Source organism: Astyanax mexicanus, chromosome 11 (genome assembly GCF_023375975.1).
Source record: "Astyanax mexicanus isolate ESR-SI-001 chromosome 11, AstMex3_surface, whole genome shotgun sequence".
NCBI lineage: Eukaryota > Metazoa > Chordata > Actinopteri > Characiformes > Acestrorhamphidae > Astyanax > Astyanax mexicanus.
In genome coordinates this window covers 51730530-51752681 of record NC_064418.1, presented here as the reverse complement: position 1 = coordinate 51752681, position 22152 = coordinate 51730530, and the positions used below count along the sequence as shown (strand labels likewise).

The 22152-nt window shown below is 42.1% G+C and overlaps 1 protein-coding gene across 6 annotated transcripts in view; it reads right to left on the bottom strand.

Annotated features, from left to right (window-relative positions):
* gulp1a (GULP PTB domain containing engulfment adaptor 1a) overlaps window positions 1-22152 on the bottom strand; it is a 91745-nt gene that overhangs the window by 28207 nt on the left and 41386 nt on the right. For 4 of the 6 annotated variants that reach the window (XM_049484672.1, XM_049484669.1, XM_049484674.1 and 1 more), the window contains exon 3: window positions 5922-6000. In XM_049484672.1, coding sequence (XP_049340629.1) covers window positions 5922-5949 — 28 coding nt within the window. In that variant the 5' untranslated portion in view covers window positions 5950-6000. Of the gene's footprint in view, window positions 1-5921; window positions 6001-19419; window positions 19807-19994; window positions 20226-22152 lie in introns of those variants that run through there. The other 2 variants (XM_049484670.1, XM_049484671.1) reach the window with 2 other exon arrangements.

Sequence of the window (22152 nt, the reverse complement as noted above, 5' to 3'; positions counted from 1 at the left end):
CACACACACACACTACACACACACTACACACACACAACACACACACACTACACACAACACACACTACACACACACTACACACAACACACACTACACACACACTACACACAACACACACTACACACACACTACACACACACTACACACACACTACACACACACACTACACACACACACTACACACACACACACACACACTACACACACACACACACTACACACACACTACACACACACACACACACACACTACACACACACAACACACACACACTACACACAACACACACTACACACACACTACACACAACACACACTACACACACACTACACACACACACTACACACACACACTACACACACTACACACACACTACACACAACACACACACTACACACACACACTACACACACCCACACACACACTACACACACACACACACTACACACACTACACACACACACACACACACTACACACACACTACACACACACTACACACACAACACACACTACACACACACTACACACAACACACACTACACACACCCACACACACACTACACACACACACACACACACTACACACACACTACACACACACTACACACACACACACACACTACACACACACACTACACACACACACTACACACTACACACACACTACACACACACACTACACACTACACACACACACACACACACTACACACACTACACACACACTACACACACACACTACACACACACACTACACACACACACACTACACACAACACACACTACACACACACTACACACAACACAAACTACACACAACACAAACTACACACACCCACACACACACTACACACACACACACACTACACACATACACTACACACAACACACACTACACACACACTACACACAACACACACTACACACACCCACACACACACTACACACACACACACACTACACACACACACTACACACACACACTACACACTACACACACACACACACACTACACACACACACTACACACACACTACACACACACACACACACACTACACACACTACACACTACACACACACACTACACACACTACACACACACTACACACACACTACACACAACACACACTACACACACACTACACACACACACTACACACACACACTACACACACACTACACACACTACACACACACACACACACACACTACACACACCCACACACACACTACACACACACACACACACACTACACACACTACACACACACACACACTACACACACACTACACACACACTACACACACTACACACACACTACACACACACACACACACTACACACACACACTACACACACACTACACACTACACACACACACACACACTACACACACACACTACACACACACACTACACACTACACACACACACACACACACTACACACACTACACACACACTACACACACACTACACACACACACTACACACACACACTACACACACACACTACACACAACACACACTACACACTACACACACTACACACACCCACACACACACTACACACACACACACACTACACACACACACTACACACACACTACACACACACACACACACACTACACACACACACTACACACACACACTACACACTACACACACACACACACACTACACACACACACTACACACACACACACACACTACACACACACACTACACACACACTACACACACTACACACACACACTACACACACACTACACACAACACACACACTACACACAACACACACACTACACACACACACTACACACACCCACACACACACTACACACACACACTACACACACACTACACACACACACTACACACACACACTACACACACACTACACACAACACACACTACACACACACTACACACAACACACACTACACACACTACACACACACACTACACACACACACTACACACACACTACACACACACACACACTACACACACACACACTACACACACACTACACACACACACACACACACTACACACACACTACACACACACTACACACAACACACACTACACACACACTACACACAACACACACTACACACACACACACACCCACACTACACACACACTACACACAACACACACTACACACACACTACACACAACACACACTACACACACACACACCCACACTACACACACACTACACACACCCACACTACACACACACTAAACCCTCAGTACTGATCGGTCTGTATCCAGTAGGAATTTCTAGAACAGTATAAAAAGTATCTTCAGGAAGTTCAGCAGTAAAACTGTAGAGAAGATTCTTATTAGTTTTAATTTAAGTTTTTTCTAAAAGTTTCGTAAAACACCTGAACGGGTTCGTCCACAGTTCTAAAATTCCTCAAGAAACATTTTACTTTCAGGACTGAAAACTGATGAAGAGAAAAATGTGTACAGTACCAGTCAAAAGTTTGGACACTTGGCTCTTATCTGGGCCGGACCTGATGAGTGCCAGTTTCATCATTATAATGTTATTGATTGTCTTTGTGGTGACTGGATACCTTTAAAGTTCTTTTACTTCCACTGTTCTGTAACATCAGTTAATATTATCTGATTTAATATCAGTTTATGTCTCTCTCGTGTTCGGTGTAAATGATTGGTGTTCAGGGTCGTTCTCAGTGTGTTTCAAAGTTTGGTGGTGAGATCTCACACGGTGAAATCACTAGAGTGTTTAAACCTTCAGCTTTTACCCATAAACACTCACTACTCTACTGAAGGACTAATGAGATCATTTACACTTATCACATCATTCAGTATCACATGTTTAATCACAACAACCTCAACCTCAACCTGTACAAAACACACAGACAACAGAAACTACGTGAATCTTTCTGAATTTAATGGTTTTCTGAATAAATTTGTAATAAAATGTAATAAAATATTTGTCAAGAGTATCTTTAAAATAATAACATTAAACATTATGATCATTCACGTCTCCATTTAGAATAACAATAAAAACCTATAACAGTAATAACAGATAAAATGTGGGAACCCTTGTGTTAATAATCTCAAAAAGCTAATTATAGTCGAGTGTTAGTGTTCCTGTAGTTTAGTTTCACTAAACCTGTCTGTGATGTTAATATTCTGACCAATCAGTGATTAAGGGTGATTAATATTCATATGAAATGTTAATAGTTTTAAGATGTAATGAATTAAACAGTAACGTACATCACAAACTATATTTACTATTCATTTCTTGTAATTGTTATTAATATGGCAGTGAATCTACAGGTGATCTCTGGTCTTTAGAGCTGGAGGAATCTGATGGAGTTTCTGAGGTGATTAATTATTCGGAATAAACCGGCTGTAAATCCTCTCGGTGCCGCGCTGCCCGGTGGGATTGATGCCGTCGGTGGGCGCGGTATTGACCAGCTGCTGTAATGAAATGCCACCCGGCGGCTCTGCAGGAGTTCAGTGTTGAGGTGAAACATCTCCACATCACCCTCCACTGCCGGCGGCTCGTTACCGCGCCTCGTTATCTCCTCTTAATGAATGCGCGTTCACGCGGCGACCGGGCCGACGGCGGGGAGAACGGACGGGAAAGAGGTGGATGGATCTTTGTTACTCAGTGAAAGAATTCAGAGTGTTTACCCATAATGCCCGGCGTCTGGATCTGTAGTTTTGTATAGAGACACAGTGCTGCTCTGTGTGACAGTGTGGGGACGTCCCCACTATTCACCACAAAGAGATTTTCTTCAGATCTGAGGACTCGACTGTGTTGAGGTGCTCACAATGACCACTGCTGTTTAAATGATATATTGTCCCATAAGTAATTATCCACCAGTAATATAATGATAATACAATAATAATATTCTAATCACTCATTTACCTCAGCAGTGCTGGCATTGGGGTTATGAATTACTGTATCACAATATATTGTGGTTCTGTAAACTGATTAATTGCAATTGTTTCAATACAATTTTTTGAAAATATGGGCGGGGTTTTAACACAACATAAATGAACTACTGTCTGATATAATTCTGTAAATCTTTAAATTACACTAATTTCCCTGATTGGACTACACGTGGTTGATGTGTTTTGGTGTTTAGTGTTTGGTAGATGCTGGATGGGGTTGATGTGGTTTAGTGTTTGGTAGATTCTGGATGGGGTTGATGTGGTTTAGTGTTTGGTAGATGCTGGATGGGGGTTGATGTGGTTTAGTGTTTAGTAGATGCTGGATGGGGTTGATGTGTTTTGGTGTTTAGTGTTTGGTAGATGCTGGATGGGGTTGATGTGGTTTAGTGTTTGGTAGATTCTGGATGGGGTTGATGTGGTTTAGTGTTTGGTAGATGCTGGATGGGGGTTGATGTGGTTTAGTGTTTAGTAGATGCTGGATGGGGTTGATGTGTTTTGGTGTTTAGTGTTTGGTAGATGCTGGATGGGGTTGATGTGGTTTAGTGTTTGGTAGATTCTGGATGGGGTTGATGTGGTTTAGTGTTTGGTAGATTCTGGATGGGGTTGATGTGGTTTAGTGTTTGGTAGATTCTGGATGGGGTTGATGTGGTTTAGTGTTTGGTAGATGCTGGATGGGGGTTGATGTGGTTTAGTGTTTGGTAGATGCTGGATGGGGTTGATGTGGTTTAGTGTTTGGTAGATTCTGGATGGGGTTGATGTGGTTTAGTGTTTAGTAGATGCTGGATGGGGTTGATGTGGTTTAGTGTTTAGTGTTTGGTAGATGCTGGATGGGGTTGATGTGGTTTAGTGTTTAGTAGATGCTGGATGGGGTTGATGTGGTTTAGTGTTTAGTAGATGCTGGATGGGGTTGATGTGGTTTAGTGTTTAGTAGATGCTGGATGGGGTTGATGTGGTTTAGTGTTTGGTAGATGCTGGATGGGGTTGATGTGTTTTGGTGTTTAGTGTTTGGTAGATGCTGGATGGGGCTGATGTGGTTTAGTGTTTAGTAGATGCTGGATGGGGTTGATGTGGTTTAGTGTTTGGTAGATGCTGGATGGGGTTGATGTGGTTTAATGTTTAGTAGATGCTGGATGGGGTTGATGTGGTTTAGTGTTTGGTAGATGCTGGATGGGGTTGATGTGGTTTAGTGTTTAGTAGATGCTGGATGGGGTTGAGTTGGGGTTAATAACGAATAGCAGAGTATTCTTCAGTTAGCACTGTGTTGAGCTCCCATATGGAGCAACCTTCTAATTGCAGCTAACGATCATCAGATTGATTTCCTGTATCTGAGAGACGCTCCGCCAGCTCTGTCAGATTAAAGGTATCAGATTCTTACCGGATCAGTTTGGGGACGATTGAGGCGCTAAACATCTAAATCTAACCGAATCACAGACAATACTGTGAATAAAATACTACTAAATAATCAAATACCAGGAAGTATGGATTTATTGGTGTTTCAGTTTTTCACATTTTAACTACCAGTATTCTTCAACGCAGGTTTATTAACTCTATTCATTTAATATTAAAGGGGACAGAGCCCCGCCCACTAGATCCGTTGAGAACCTTTGACAGTACACAGCAGGATAAGCCAGCAGACTTCGCCTGAGGGAGGGATCTGTACCTACTGTCAGTGGGAGATGAATAGATGAGGGAGATGTAAAAACTTTTAAATAAAGGATTTTGTGCTTCTATCTTAGTTAAGCAGTAACTGTGTTTTGATATTTAAATATGAGGTGTCGCAAAACAGATATCAGACTGAACTGGATTCTGTTTTATTACGAACTGCTCAATGTCCTGAGACATGCTGACCAGGTAGAAAGGACAGAGAGAGGGAGAGACAGAGAGAGAGAGACAGATAGAAAGAGAGAGAGAGAGAGAGAGAGAGAGAGAGAGAGGTAGAGAAAGAGAGAGAGAAAGAGAGAGAGAGAGGACTCACCTTTTTTCCTGTTGAAGGCTCGGCTCATGCTGAAAACTGTTCGATTTCAGCTCTGAGACCCGGAATGTTCCACTTTATCCTGTTGAAATAAGAGCAGAAAAAATAACATTAAAAAGGTCCTAAATTTACGATGTTTTCTCAAATGAAAGTGTAAAACAGAGCTTCATGTGTTACACTGTATCCTTTTCTGTATTTAATCTAGTTAGTTTCATTTTTACACTGCAGTTTAGTGACTAAGCAACTAAACAACTTTACTACATTCAATCCATCAACTAACCAAACGACCAACCCATCAACCAATCAAACCGCAAACCCATTAACCAATCAAACCTCGAACCCATCAAACCAATCAAACCTCCAATTCATCAACCAATCAAACCTCAAACCCATTAACCAATCAAACCTCCAATCCATCAACCAATCAAACCTCAAACCCATTAACCAATCAAACCTCTAATCCATCAACCAACCAAACCTCCATCCCATCAACATTCTCTCCAGTACTTTAGGATGGGATGATGGATGGGTTTACTAAATAAGGGTCAATCTACAGTTACAGAAGATACAGAATCACCAGCACCATAATCTGTTGTACCCGTACTGCTCTGTAATTAATCTACAGTTACAGTAGATACAGAATCACCAGCACCATAATCTGTTGTACCCGTACTGCTCTGTAATTAATCTACAGTTACAGTAGATACAGAATCACCAGCACCATAATCTGTTGTACCCGTACTGCTCTGTAATTAATCTACAGTTACAGTAGATACAGAATCACCAGCACTGTAATCTGTTGTAACCGTACTGCTCTGTAATTAATCTACAGTTACAGTAGATACAGAATCACCAGCACTGTAATCTGTTGTAACCGTACTGCTCTGTAACTAATCTACAGTTACAGTAGATACAGAATCACCAGCACTGTAATCTGTTGTACCCGTACTGCTCTGTAACTAATCTACAGTTACAGTAGATACAGAATCACCAGCACCGTAATCTGTTGTACCCGTACTGCTCTGTAACTAATCTACAGTTACAGTAGATACAGAATCAACAGCACCGTAATCTGTTGTACCCGTACTGCTCTGTAATTAATCTACAGTTACAGTAGATACAGAATCACCAGCACCGTAATCTGTTGTACCCGTACTGCTCTGTAATTAATCTACAGTTACAGTAGATACAGAATCAACAGCACCGTAATCTGTTGTACCCGTACTGCTCTGTAATTAATCTACAGTTACAGTATATACAGAATCAACAGCACCGTAATCTGTTGTAACCGTACTGCTCTGTAATTAATCTACAGTTACAGTAGATACAGAATCAACAGCACCGTAATCTGTTGTAACCGTACTGCTCTGTAATTAATCTACAGTTACAGTAGATACAGAATCAACAGCACCGTAATCTGTTGTACCCATACTGCTCTGTAATTAATCTACAGTTACAGTAGATACAGAATCACCAGCACCGTAATCTGTTGTACCCGTACTGCTCTGTAATTAATCTACAGTTACAGTAGATACAGAATCACCAGCACCGTAATCTGTTGTACCCGTACTGCTCTGTAATTAATCTACAGTTACAGTAGATACAGAATCACCAGCACCGTAATCTGTTGTACCCGTATTGCTCTGTAATTAATCTACAGTTACAGTAGATACAGAATCACCAGCACCGTAATCTGTTGTACCCGTATTGCTCTGTAATTAATCTACAGTTACAGTAGATACAGAATCAACAGCACCGTAATCTGTTGTACCCGTACTGCTCTGTAATTAATCTACAGTTACAGTAGATACAGAATCACCAGCACTGTAATCTGTTGTACCCATACTGCTCTGTAATTAATCTACAGTTACAGTAGATACAGAATCACCAGCACCGTAATCTGTTGTACCCGTACTGCTCTGTAATTAATCTACAGTTACAGTAGATACAGAATCACCAGCACCGTAATCTGTTGTACCCGTACTGCTCTGTAATTAATCTACAGTTACAGTAGATACAGAATCACCAGCACCGTAATCTGTTGTACCCGTATTGCTCTGTAATTAATCTACAGTTACAGTAGATACAGAATCACCAGCACCGTAATCTGTTGTACCCGTATTGCTCTGTAATTAATCTACAGTTACAGTAGATACAGAATCACCAGCACCGTAATCTGTTGTACCCATACTGCTCTGTAATTAATCTACAGTTACAGTAGATACAGAATCACCAGCACTGTAATCTGTTGTACCCATACTGCTCTGTAATTAATCTACAGTTACAGTAGATACAGAATCACCAGCACTGTAATCTGTTGTACCCATACTGCTCTGTAATTAATCTACAGTTACAGTAGATACAGAATCACCAGCACCGTAATCTGTTGTACCCGTATTGCTCTGTAATTAATCTACAGTTACAGTAGATACAGAATCACCAGCACCGTAATCTGTTGTACCCGTACTGCTCTGTAATTAATCTACAGTTACAGTAGATACAGAATCACCAGCACCGTAATCTGTTGTACCCGTACTGCTCTGTAATTAATCTACAGTTACAGTAGATACAGAATCACCAGCACCGTAATCTGTTGTACCCATACTGCTCTGTAATTAATCTACAGTTACAGTAGATACAGAATCACCAGCACTGTAATCTGTTGTATCCGTACTGCTCTGTAATTAATCTACAGTTACAGTAGATACAGAATCACCAGCACCGTAATCTGTTGTACCCGTATTGCTCTGTAATTAATCTACAGTTACAGTAGATACAGAATCACCAGCACTGTAATCTGTTGTACCCGTACTGCTCTGTAATTAATCTACAGTTACAGTAGATACAGAATCACCAGCACTGTAATCTGTTGTATGATTACTTCTCCTGTCCTCTTCTCTTTGTCACTCTTTCGTTCCTCTCTGTTCCCGTTTTAATTGTTTTTTTTTTACTGCTTGTGGTGTGCAGCACCAAATTATTATAAAGTTTGTTTTCTCAGAAAGATAGACTGTAAATAACGTCCAAAAACTCCAGCAATGTTCTGTTTCTCCTGTTTCTTCATCATACAGATCATCTTTCTGAATAACCTGAGCTTCAGGAAACCAGTGATTACTTACAGTTCTGTCTGAAATAGATCCATCAATCACTTACTCTCTAATAGACAGACTATTTCCCGTCACTGCGAGAGGAACCGGGACCCAATACCCCGCTGATATAAACCCAAACATAAAGAAGATGAAGCTCTTTTCTCAACAAATCATCACAACATCTCATCCTTTTATAAACACTTATTGATTCACCTTTTCCAAACTTTCTAACCGGAGTTCAGACTCAGTTCAGAACTTATTTCTCCTTTATTTCTCCAGAACTCGCCGCCTGCTGGAAACCAGACTCGATCCCGCCGGACGGATTTTATAAGAAAATTGCATTAAAACATCCCCTCAGCCTGCAGGCAACTGAATTAAACTTTAATTAAAAAGCTTAATTTAATCCAAAAACACAGTAATATACTCAGATCTCTCCCCAGAACAAAGAGCTTCATTCAGGTGGTTTAAACTCGGCTGAATTATCACAGGTAAAACGAGTCGAATTAGAAATGAATCTGAGACAGTTATAATATAAAAATATGTAATTTAAAGGCTTTGTTTGGAAAGTTGGGCTTTATAAAGTCTTTTGTCAGAAGTTTCAGTTGGATATAAAAGGTTTAATTAACCTGATTAATAAGGTCATGCTACACTTCACCAACATCCTGCTGAGAGTAAAGAGCTGCTCTGATCATCGCTTCTGTTTCTGGCTGAAGTTTCTGTGAAGTTCTGCAGATACTGAGAGTAACATAAAGATTCACTAAACAAAAACAGGTAAAGAAACACAAACTGCATTTTCAGCTCTAATATTTAATAAAATAATGAATTAAAAACAAAATCCTCATATAAAAAATTACTGATCGGTTGTAGGAATTTAATAGTTTTATTATTGTCTTCAAGGTAAGCTGTTGATCTGAGTAAAGGTGTAGAGAACTCATTTTAGCTCTTTATATAAATGAGATTTGAGGTATATTTGGGATGAAAGCTTTAAGACTTTGCTGTAAAGGTTCTACCAGAGAATCAGCTCTTATTGAATAGCTTTAGCAAAAAAGCAAAAGTAAAATACAGGGGTTGGAGAATGAAACTGAAACACCTGTCATCATTTTAGTGGGATTTTAGGTTTCATGTCTAAATTGGAGCAGCCTGGTGTTCAATCTTCATTAATTGCACATTGCACCAGTAAGAGCAGAGTGTGAAGGTTCAATTAGCAGGGTAAGAGCACAGTTCTGCTCTAAATATTGCAATGCACACAACATTATGGGGGACATACCAGAGTTCCAAAGAGGACAAATTGTTGGTGCACGTCTTGCTGGAGCATCTGTGACCAAGACAGCAAGTCTTTGTGATGCATCAAGAGCCACGGTATCCAGGGTAATGTCAGCATACCACCAAGAAGTACCAACCACATCCAACAGGATTAACTGTGGACGCTGTAAGAGGAAGCTGTCTGAAAGGGATGTTCGGGTGATAACCCGGATTGTATCCAAAAAACATAAAACCACGGCTGATCAAATCACGCAGAATTCAATGTTCACCTCAACTCTCCTGTTTCCACCAGAACTGTCCGTCACCACAATCAATTATTGTGCTCTAAAACCAGGTGTTTCAGTTCCATTCTCCAAACCCTGTATATAATATTATAAATAAAATCAGTTCAGACAGAATGTGTGTGATGGTCAGACTCAGTCCTGAGTTCATGTTTATATAATCAGTAGTGTTATACTGCAGAACTCCTGCAGAATCAGCAGAGAGTCTGTAAGTGTGGGACGGCTGCGGTTTCCTGATCCGACCCCACCAAGACCAGATCATCACCATCATCACCCCCATCACCACCACCATCACCATCATCACCATCATCATCACCATCATCATCACCATCATCATCACCATCATCACCATCATCACCACCACCATCACCATCATCCCCATCATCATCATCATCATCACCATCACCATCATCACCACCATCACCACCACCATCACCATCATCACCATCATCATCACCATCATCATCATCACCATCACCATCATCCCCATCATCATCATCATCATCATCATCACCATCACCATCACCATCATCATCACCATCATCACCATCATCACCATCATCACCACCACCATCACCATCATCACCATCATCATCACCATCATCACCATCATCATCACCATCATCATCACCATCATCACCATCATCACCACCACCATCACCATCATCCCCATCATCATCATCATCATCATCATCACCATCATCACCATCATCACCACCACCATCACCATCATCCCCATCATCATCACCATCATCATCATCACCATCACCATCATCCCCATCATCATCATCATCATCATCATCACCATCACCATCATCACCACCACCATCACCACCACCATCATATCACAATCACCATCACCATCACCATCACCATCATCACCATCACCATCATCCCCATCATCATCATCATCATCACCATCACCATCACCATCATCACCACCACCATCATCACCACCATCACATCACAATCACCATCACCATCATCACCATCACCATCACCATCATCATCATCAACATCACCATCACCATCATCACCATCACCACCATCATCACCCTCACTCCTCCTGCTGTACAAACAAAACACACATCCAACGTGGAAAACATGAACACAGTACAAAAACACACACACACACACACTCACTCACACTCACACACACTCACACTTCTAGATGAGGCGTAAAACCCTCCCTACGCTCCTCAACACAGACCAAAACCAGAAACCTACAGTAACTCCTCCTCCTCAGACCGTCCTCCAATAACCTGCTCTTGATGAGTGATTGACAGCTCTTATAATTAAATTTATATTCGACAGGGTTCAAACCCGACCTGCTGAAACTCTGCATCAGTTTTACACCAGCGGCATCAATTCATTTACCTTTTATAATCAAACTTAGAGGAAATGTTATTTGGTTGCTCAGTGTATTTAATGGTAATTGATTTCTCAGATACATTAATTCCATTAATCAGAGGTTCTTTATTCCAACAGGGCGACACCTGATCACAAGTAACTTGGTCAACTGTAACTCGATGGGTTTTATTTTAACAGAAAACAGCTGCAGCAATCATTTATAGCCCAAATCAAAACTCAAAAAAGATTAGATTCTGTTTAAAATGTAAATAACAACAGAAAGCATCAGATCTACAATTCTGAGAATGAAAGCTCTGGATCTCAAACCACTGTGTCTACAAAACTGATTTAAATCATTATCTGTTCTGATGGTTTATACTGTCGTTTGTTGTTAAATCGTGTTTATAAACTCGTACAGGAAAAGGCTGGTAGTTTGTAAATCAGTGTGTCAGTGTGAACACAGTCTGATCCAGATACTGAGCCAGAAATATTTGGCCACGTCTTTAAGAAAAGTGTCTCAGAGCCTCAGAAAGACGAGGTGAATCTCTGTCAGATCAGAGTTTAGATTAGATTAGGATTAATTTTATCGTCAGTGTGAAGAGTTCAGGTACAGAGCCAATAAAAAGCAGTTAGCGTCCAATCACAAGTGCAGTTTACAGATTTATTTACATGAAGCGTTGAAGTCTATATATATATATTACAGGTAGTGTATAAAGTTGTACAGGTGTTCTGGTTCAGGATCAGGATGACGGATCGGTTCTGATCCTCCTCTTTATATTAAACACGATGAGGAATTTAAACCTGCAGTAAATCAACTGAATTACAGCCTGAACATCACAATCCATCTCTGCATTAAACTGTCCTGCTGATGATGGAGCAGGAGAACCTGCTGCAGATCAGGAGAGAGCTGCTACAGGACAGCAGGGGGAACTGGGACCAGTCCAGACTCAACAGAACCAGTAAACCTGCTGATTAATAATCAAATGCACCAATACACAGCTCTGATATTAACATACTAACCTGGACTGTACTAACAGAGAATAACCCTCCATACAGGGGACAATACCTATAAATGTGTTATACATTGCAGCACTTTTAAAATGTTTACATTTTATTCCAATACAGTGTAATAATACATTATACAAGAGGTACTCTGAATAAACACATTATTACACATTAACAATATTATATTAATAACAACTGTAAAACACCTGTATAACACCTGTATAACACCTGTATAACACCTGTATAACACATAGTGCAGATCCTCTTAATGAGAAGGGCAAATGCATGTGATTACAGTAAAAGTGATAAAGCTAGGAAATATGATTTCTCTCTGCAGTCTGATTAATATTATAGCCAAATAATTAAAATGTATTTTGTTATTTTTAGCCAAAAGAGTGATTATTTTAGAGTGTTGAGAAAATGACCCACATCAGCACTATCGGAAATTCCATTTCTTCAAATGTTGAATCAGTAAAAGAGAGAGTGATGATTATTCAGGGAGGAGGGGACGGGTTCTGGCTCTGATTCTACAGCTTTATATAATCAGCAGGAGAGCGTTACTGAGGTCAGATACTGATGTTAGATCTTTTTAATTCATCTCATTCCAACTTATCTCAGGGGTTCTGAACATCTCCTCAGTTCTACAGCCTGGTAATGATGCCTGGTGTCGGGGATGATGACCTTGAGCTTCAGAGCATCCTGTTCTATTGGTCAGTGCTTCTCTATAGATATTATGCTAAATATATACATATTTATATATAGCGCTTAAACAGCTGCATCAGCACTGGGTTCAGTTTAACTCTTATATTGACGCAGCTCACTGTAAAACTGGGTTTAAAGAGGAAATCTCTACATTTACTGAACATTCTGAATGTTTTCTGGAGACAGATAAAAATGGAGCACACAGGAAGTGATGTAAAAACTGTAATAGAGGAGAAAATCCTCCGCCGAGTTTGTCAGGCCTGCAGAGGGCGCTCCCAATAGGTCTAAAATTAATGGATTCATAAACTGAGCAAAATCTATTTAGTTATAAAGCTTTTAAACTCAGTAATCTGCCTGTATCTCCAGCATCAGCTCACCAACCAATCAGCACTCAGTAGTTAGAGGTTAGTTACTATTTTAAAGAGTGTTTTTAGCTTTAGCATTCAGATTATCTTCCTGAGCAACACAATGCCCAACCTGAACTCGGATCAGGTCGAGATTTCTCACTCTGCTCCGGTTCTGTCGGGTCGGGCAGAGTTTTTATGCTATTTTTATTTTACATAAAACTAAGGTGTGATAATCACAATATAGCAAAATAACACATCACACTGTGATCATAAATAAAGCTGCAGAACTTTGATTGGTTTATTTCACGTTACGCTCAAAATTAACCACACCTATGGTTAATTAAGAGAATTAGTACATGACTTACTCATTTTGAGCCAGGTTTACTTTTCCCATTGTTACGATAGCAAAGACACACTGACGCATCCTAAATCAAGCTGTATGATTAACGAATCACCTATAGATCACTAATAGAGCTCAGAGTATCGGCTGCACGGCTGTATCTGGTGGCGGTTTGGTGGGTTTGGGTCGAGTCGCTCTGAGAGAAGCTCAGGGTGTAAAGCAGCGAATCAGAACCCGTCCTGCCCGAGCTCCAATCAGACTGTCAGAAACGCCCCCAGCGCTGGAGCGCCGAGTTTACGGCCAATTGAGTCATCAGGAAGAGCAACGCCGAGTCAAACGGACAGGGCCGAGCAGGTGTGTTATGATGCAACACCATGAGAACTGCAGCAACACTGAGATGAAACAGAGGAGAACCAATCGATTTATATCCCCCTCTAATCAACCGCAGAATTCTGAATAAAAAATAAAAAACACTGCAAAGAACAAAACGATCCAGCTAACGACCTTTAAACCTGCATTTATTCGACCTCATTACCATAAACATATTTATACCAAACCAGCCCAGCTCATATACATACACAAAAATACATACTAAAATACATCAGAATCAGGGTTTTAGAGATTAATTCATCACAGAAACAATAAGGAGTTAAAAATGAATGCACAGCCCCGCCCACTAAAACACGATGGAGAACAAAACGGATCTGAACTTTATACCTAAAGAGCAGAATAACGTACAGATATTATTTACATCATATCAAACACGTCAGATCTTACCATATCTAACATCATTCTGATATCAAACACCAGCCATTAATTCATATCACAAAACTGTTAGCATCCAAGCTAACACCCTCCCATCCTTACTTCAGCTAGCTGCATTAATTTACTATAACCATAATCTACATATCATATCACACGTGACCTGGGGGCGGGGATTCCAGAGTCATCAGGTTTCCTATAGACTGTATGAGTTTGGATGTTAGTGTTACTCGGTTCCGCGAGTTCTGATACTGATCCGATAGATCAGGACCAGCCAGCGTCTCGTAATAACTACACTACTCTAAACAAGAAAGCGTTTTATAGTACCTGACAACCAGCCTGACCTCCATCCCCAAAAAAATCCGGATTGTGCTGCACCTGATATTCTATTTATCTCACATCAGCATTGATTCTAAAATAAAATGGAATGTTTAATGTTTTGTAAAGAGATTTGCTGCATTTTTGGGTGGTGTTTGGGTGGTGGTGTTTGGGTGGTGGTGTTTGGGTGGTGTTTGGGTGGTGGTGTTTGGGTGGTGGTGTTTGGGTGGTGTTTGGTGGTGGTGTTTGGGTGGTGGTGTTTGGGTGATGGTGTTTGGGTGGTGTTTGGGTGGTGGTGTTTGGGTGGTGGTGTTTGGGTGGTGGTGTTTGGGTGGTGTTTGGTGGTGGTGTTTGGGTGGTGGTGTTTGGGTGATGGTGTTTGGGTGGTGTTTGGGTGGTGGTGTTTGGGTGGTGGTGTTTGGGTGATGGTGTTTGGGTGATGGTGTTTGGGTGGTGGTGTTTGGGTGGTGTTTGGGTGGTGGTGTTTGGGTGGTGGTGTTTGGGTGGTGGTGTTTGGGTGATGGTGTTTGGGTGGTCTTTGGTGGTGGTGTTTGGATGGTGGTGTTTGGGTGATGGTGTTTGGGTGATGGTGTTTGGGTGGTGGTGTTTGGGTGGTGGTGTTTGGGTGGTGGTGTTTGGTGGTGGTGTTTGGTGGTGGTGTTTGGGTGGTGGTGTTTGGGTGGTGGTGTTTGGTGGTGGTGTTTGGGTGGTGTTTGGTGGTGGTGTTTGGGTGATGGTGTTTGGGTGGTGGTGTTTGGGTGGTGGTGTTTGGGTGGTGTTTGGGTGGTGGTGTTTGGGTGGTGGTGTTTGGTGGTGGTGTTTGGGTGGAGGTGTTTGGGTGGTGTTTGGGTGGTGGTGTTTGGGTGGTGTTTGGTGGTGGCGTTTGGGTGGTGTTTGGTGGTGGCGTTTGGGTGGTGGTGTTTGGGTGGTGGTGTTTGGTGGTGGTGTTTGGGTGGTGTTTGGGTGGTGGTGTTTGGGTGGAGGTGTTTGGGTGGAGGTGTTTGGGTGGTGGTGTTTGGGTGGTGTTTGGTGGTGGTGTTTGGGTGGTGGTGTTTGGGTGGTGGTGTTTGGGTGGTGGTGTTTGGGTGGTGTTTGGTGGTGGTGTTTGGGTGGTGGTGTTTGGTGGTGGTGTTTGGGTGGTGTTTGGGTGGTGGTGTTTGGGTGGTGTTTGGTGGTGGTGTTTGGGTGGTGGTGTTTGGGTGGTGTTTGGGTGGTGGTGTTTGGGTGGTGGTGTTTGGTGGTGGTGTTTGGGTGGTGTTTGGGTGGTGGTGTTTGGGTGGAGGTGTTTGGGTGGAGGTGTTTGGGTGGAGGTGTTTGGGTGGTGGTGTTTGGGTGGTGTTTGGGTGGTGGTGTTTGGGTGGTGGTGTTTGGGTGGTGGTGTTTGGGTGGTGGTGTTTGGGTGGTGGTGTTTGGGTGGTGTTTGGTGGTGGTGTTTGGGTGGTGGTGTTTGGGTGGTGTTTGGGTGGTGGTGTTTGGGTGGTGGTGTTTGGGTGGTGGTGTTTGGGTGGTGGTGTTTGGGTGGTGTTTGGTGGTGGTGTTTGGGTGGTGGTGTTTGGTGGTGGTGTTTGGGTGGTGTTTGGGTGGTGGTGTTTGGGTGGAGGTGTTTGGGTGGAGGTGTTTGGGTGGTGTTTGGGTGATGGTGTTTGGGTGGTGTTTGGGTGGTGTTTGGGTGGTGGTGTTTGGGTGGTGGTGTTTGGGTGGTGGTGTTTGGGTGGTGTTTGGGTGGTGGTGTTTGGGTGGTGGTGTTTGGTGGTGGTGTTTGGGTGGTGGTGTTTGGGTGGAGGTGTTCTGAACTCTGGTTCTTCTCTTTACTCTCAGATTTGTAGTGTTTTTATCAGTAAAGCCAGACGCTCCCGCGAGCTTCAGCCGCTCTGTTCTGCTGAACTGAAGCTTCAGAAAGAGCAGGAATATAAACGTCCACTAAACCCTAACTCTCCAACTATTATCAGGTTTACACCTGCCGTCCGCCGGGACGACCTGCCACTCACTGTGATTGGCAGGAGCGGCGTCTGTTTTATCGCCTCCTGCCTGATGAACCGGACTCTCTCTGGACCCGTCCTCCTCTACACTGTTTACTGAGCTCAGAAACACACGGCTGTACGAACAGGCAGCGGGAAACGCTCACGTGACCCTCTGGCACACGTCTCAGGAAAATGCCTGGAAAATGCTGAGCAGATGCTGAAAAACTGCAGGAGAGTTTTCTGCCTGAGTAAAGCGTTCTTCACACGGTGGAACAAACTACACCTTTAAAGAACCACCGGAAGCTTTAACAGCTTTTAGACGAGTGAAGACAGTTACAGATGTAGTTCTGTTTTTGTAGACTAGTTCTTCAAACTGGTGAATAATCATTTCTGTGCTTAAACAACTCAAATAACCAATTAGATGCTTAAATAGATCTTAGTGTGGTTAAAGTGTTCTTCAGGTTTGTGGAAAATAATATATAAAGTTCTTTACAAAACCAGGACAACTTAAATAAACATTAGATGGTTCTTCAGAACCTCTTATAGAACCATGAAAACTCAAATAACCATCTATATGTTTGAAGAACAACTTGGTTGCTTAAACTGTTCTTTGTCAGGAACAGTGTTACTTAAATGTACTGGAAACAACAGTTCTTGCGAGAATCCTGTAGAACTTAAAGAACCACTTTGATGGTATTTTAAAGAAATTAGTTTAAATCGTTCTTGGTAAGTTTAGAGCCATTTTCAGATAGCTCTTTAAATTGGTTTAAAACTAATACTTAATTATAAATAACCATCTGGGTGTGTAAACAGTTCTTTGCCTGGTTAAAGTAAAATTCAGGTTGATGGAAACCTTTTGAATACAGTTCTACTTAGACCATGTCAATATTGCTTATATGGTTCTCTGGCTGGTAAAAGTTATTCAGTTTGGTGGAAAATGTTCTATATACAGTTCTAATAGAACCCTGAAAACTCAAAGAACCAAAAGGATTCTTCAGATTGGTGTAAATACCTTTTGTAGACTGACTAATATAGAAACACAAGAACCAGAAATGCTTAAATGGTTCTTTATCTGGTAAAATGTTTTGTATTTACCTATTTATATAGAACCTGACAACTCAAATAACCACCTCAATACTCAAATCTTTCTTTGCAGTAGAGATAGACTCATGTTGTTCTCTATAGAATCATGACTTAACTCAAGGAACCGTTTAGGTATTTTATTAATGCTTTGTCTGATTAAAGCGTTTTCTGTGTTGTGGAAAAGTTTAAGAGAGGATTTTGTAGAACCATAACATCTTAAAACCATTTGGACGCTTCTTGGTTCTTTATCTGGTTTAAACAGTTCTTTCGATCGGCGTCTGGGACTGTCCTGCCCTGAATCCTCTACATGTACTCGACCCCCCACCCCCCCACCCCCCAAACAAAAAACCCCACACCAGCACTGAGAACCAACAAACCAAACAGAACCAACCCGACTGAACACTCAGCTCAGCTCCACCACACCGCTCAGCATAGAGCTTCCAACTCATTACTTTACACTGTTTTATTCAAACGATCAGCCCAAAAACTTCACACAGACGAGAAAAAGAGAGAGAGAAAGAGTGAGGGAGAAGAGGAAGGTTAACTGCTGTCTTGACAAACCCAGTTGAAAGACTGATCAAATTCTTTAGCTCAGTCTCCACAGAGCCTCCTGATCCGAACACAAACCCAAATTCGAAAATGAGGAAAACTTCTCAAACAACCAGCTGACCTACTTCAACCCTGTGAAATTCTCCTGTCTGAATCCGCCAGTTCTGATCTACAACAATTCATCATGAGCCATCAAAACAAATGAAAAACCCCAAACTGTTAAACTCAGAGATTACACTGCTGAAAACCCAACGGCTTCTTCAGAACAGAGGAAAACCTTTTCTTTATAGATTCTTTATAGAACTACGACAACTCAAAAAAACCACTTAGTTCTAAAAAACTCAAAGAACTGAATCACATTTAGATGTTTTAAAGAGTGTTAACTCAGGAAAACTGTTCTTAATTTGTTAGAAAAATTTTGAATATAGTTCTTTATTAAACCATAACAACTTACCTAAACAACTACTTGAACAACTCAAACTCAAACATCTTACAGAACCTAAAGAACCACATTCAGGTTCTTTTTATCAGTAGAAACTCTTCTGTAATTAGTTCTTTATTGATCCAGTCGGACGCTTGATTCAGCAGTTCTGATCTGCAGTAATTCATCATGAGGTGTGAAAAGAAATGAAAAGAACAGAAGAAATAAGTTGGTGGGAAATCCATTAATCCGGTCGTTACGCCGCCAGCGTTTAACCCAGAGCCCCCGCCGGACCGTCCAGCGCTACAGCGCTACTACAGATCAACAACAGGGCTTTGTGAGGCTGAATCAGCGCCAGCTCTGGAATTCAGCTCTCCATGCTGACAGTAAACATCCCATACCAGCCCAGTTTAACCAGCACAGCCTCACACATTCCTCCCAGCTCACAGTGCGGCAGCCCGGCACAGCTAACCGGCCAACCCCCCCCCCCATCCAAACCCTTAAACACCCCCCCAACCTCCCCAAACACCCCCCAGAACCCCCCAAACACTCCTCCAAACCCCCACACAAACACCAAACACAGCAAATACAACCCAACCTTCTCTTACCAGCTGATCCACCAGAAACTCCTAAACCCACCGCCTCCGACAACCGACCAACACCAACACCGCCCGAGAGAGAGAGAGAGAGAGAGAGAGAGAGAGAGAGAGAGAGAGAGAGAGAGAGAGAGAGAGAGAGAGAAGGATAGCAGGGAGGAAGTTCCAGCAGTGCTAATAGTTTTCAGCTGTGGGCCAGATGGGGATGAGTACACCGGGGCGCTGAACTGAACTCCAGAGAGAGAGAGAGAAAAAGGGGGGGAGAGAGTGGGGGTGTAAAAGAGAGAGAGAGAGAGAGAGAGAAAAAAAAGAGAGAGAGCGAGAGAGAGAGGGGGCGAGAGAGAGAGAGAGAGAGAGAGAAAGGAGAGAGAAAGAGTGTCTGCAATGTAACAGAACTTTTACACTTCAAAGAGCCACTTGTAGCTTTAAAACGTTTAGTTAAAGGTTCTTTAAAACTGTTAAAGATGAAAATGTTAATATATAAAATACATGCTTTATTATATTTACCAAACATACAGTAACATTTTAATACTGCAGCAAACAAACCAACACAGCCCTATAGAAGTGGAATCCTCAAAAGGCAGTGAGGAGGTACTGGAGCACAGGGGGAGGAAGGACAGGTGCATTATGGGATGGGAGGGCAGGTATAGGGTCAGGTGATCTACCTGAGAGAGGATGAACAGGTAATAATTTTATTCTACAGTAAGAAGAGGAACAGGAGAATCAGGAGCAGCGGATGAATAAAGTTCTGTTGTAGTTTAGAGATCTTCCTCTCAGCAGTGCTGTTCTAATCAAACAAATGCTAATGCTAAGCTAGCTCAGCTAGCATTAGAATCCTGGCTCTGTACTCTATTGTTTCAAACTCTTATTTGATTAGATTCTGTTTTTTACGATATAATTACCAGATCTCTCTGTTCTTTAATAAGCTGCAGATTTTAATTTATTAAATACTACTTTCCCCCACAGTAAACTACAGTTCTTACATCACTTCCTCTCTGCTGCAAGAATTTCTACAGAAACCTCGTAACTCACAGGGTTAAAGCAGAGCTGCAGAATAAAGAGCAGGAGAGAAAGAGTGAAAGAGAGAAAAGGGAAATTCCACTTCACTCTGATTTCCAAGCTCAAATATTTGGATCTTCAGACGTTCCTGATCATCACTGTGTGATTTGGCAGAGAAGATGATCACATGATCTCCCGGCTTCTCATCCAGCTCCAGAACCGGAGCCAGAGAAGAGCCGAGCCCACGGGTCAGAACCCGCCCTCATCCCCCCGAGCTCTCACAACTTTCTCCCCAAGCTCTCACAACTTTCTCACCGAGCTCTCACAACTTTCAACAGAACCACAGGAACCAAGGAGAAGAGAAGAAGGAGAAGAGATAGAAAGAAGGAAAGAAGGAGAAAAGGAGAGAAGGAGAGGTAGAGGTAGAGTTAGAGAGAGAGAGGGTGGGTGAGAGAGGAAAGGTGTTTAAAGGGTTGCCAAGTATTTTTCCATTTCTCTGTGCTGTAAAACTCCACACTCTGCACTTCAGGCCTTAAGAGAATGTTATCATAACAGTTCAAGCACCTGGATAACATTAGTGAAGAATGTGACACTTTTACTCCACCCTTTCACCGATCACCACCGTACTCACGCTACACCATACTCACCACACTGTACTTACCACACCGATCACCACCGTACTCACGCTACACCATACTCACCACACTGTACTTACCACACCGATCACCACCGTTACACCGTACTCACCACAGCATACTCACCACACCTGTACCTGCAGAGCTCCACCACACCAGGCTTCAACATTCACTTATAAAACACTGTCAGAACCTGAATGCAACTCTACAAAATGTATAACTCTTAAAGTCTGCTCTTGAGTGTGCCCTTTCAGGGCTCTGACAGCTGACAGCAAGCCGCATAACCGGGATTTGAACCAGCAATCTCCTGATCATAGAGGCAGTGTTTTAGTCCGCTGGACCACTTGGGACCCTCCCTCTTAAAGTCTTAATCCAACTATAGCCAAACAAAACTTAACTAAACATCAATAAAATTGCCAATAAAATACCAGTAAAAAATTAAATACTGAGAAAAGTCTAACTCTACATTTTTATAACTGAACAATATTCTGTCTGAACTTGACCGCAGCCCAACAACATTCATATATAACTCAAAT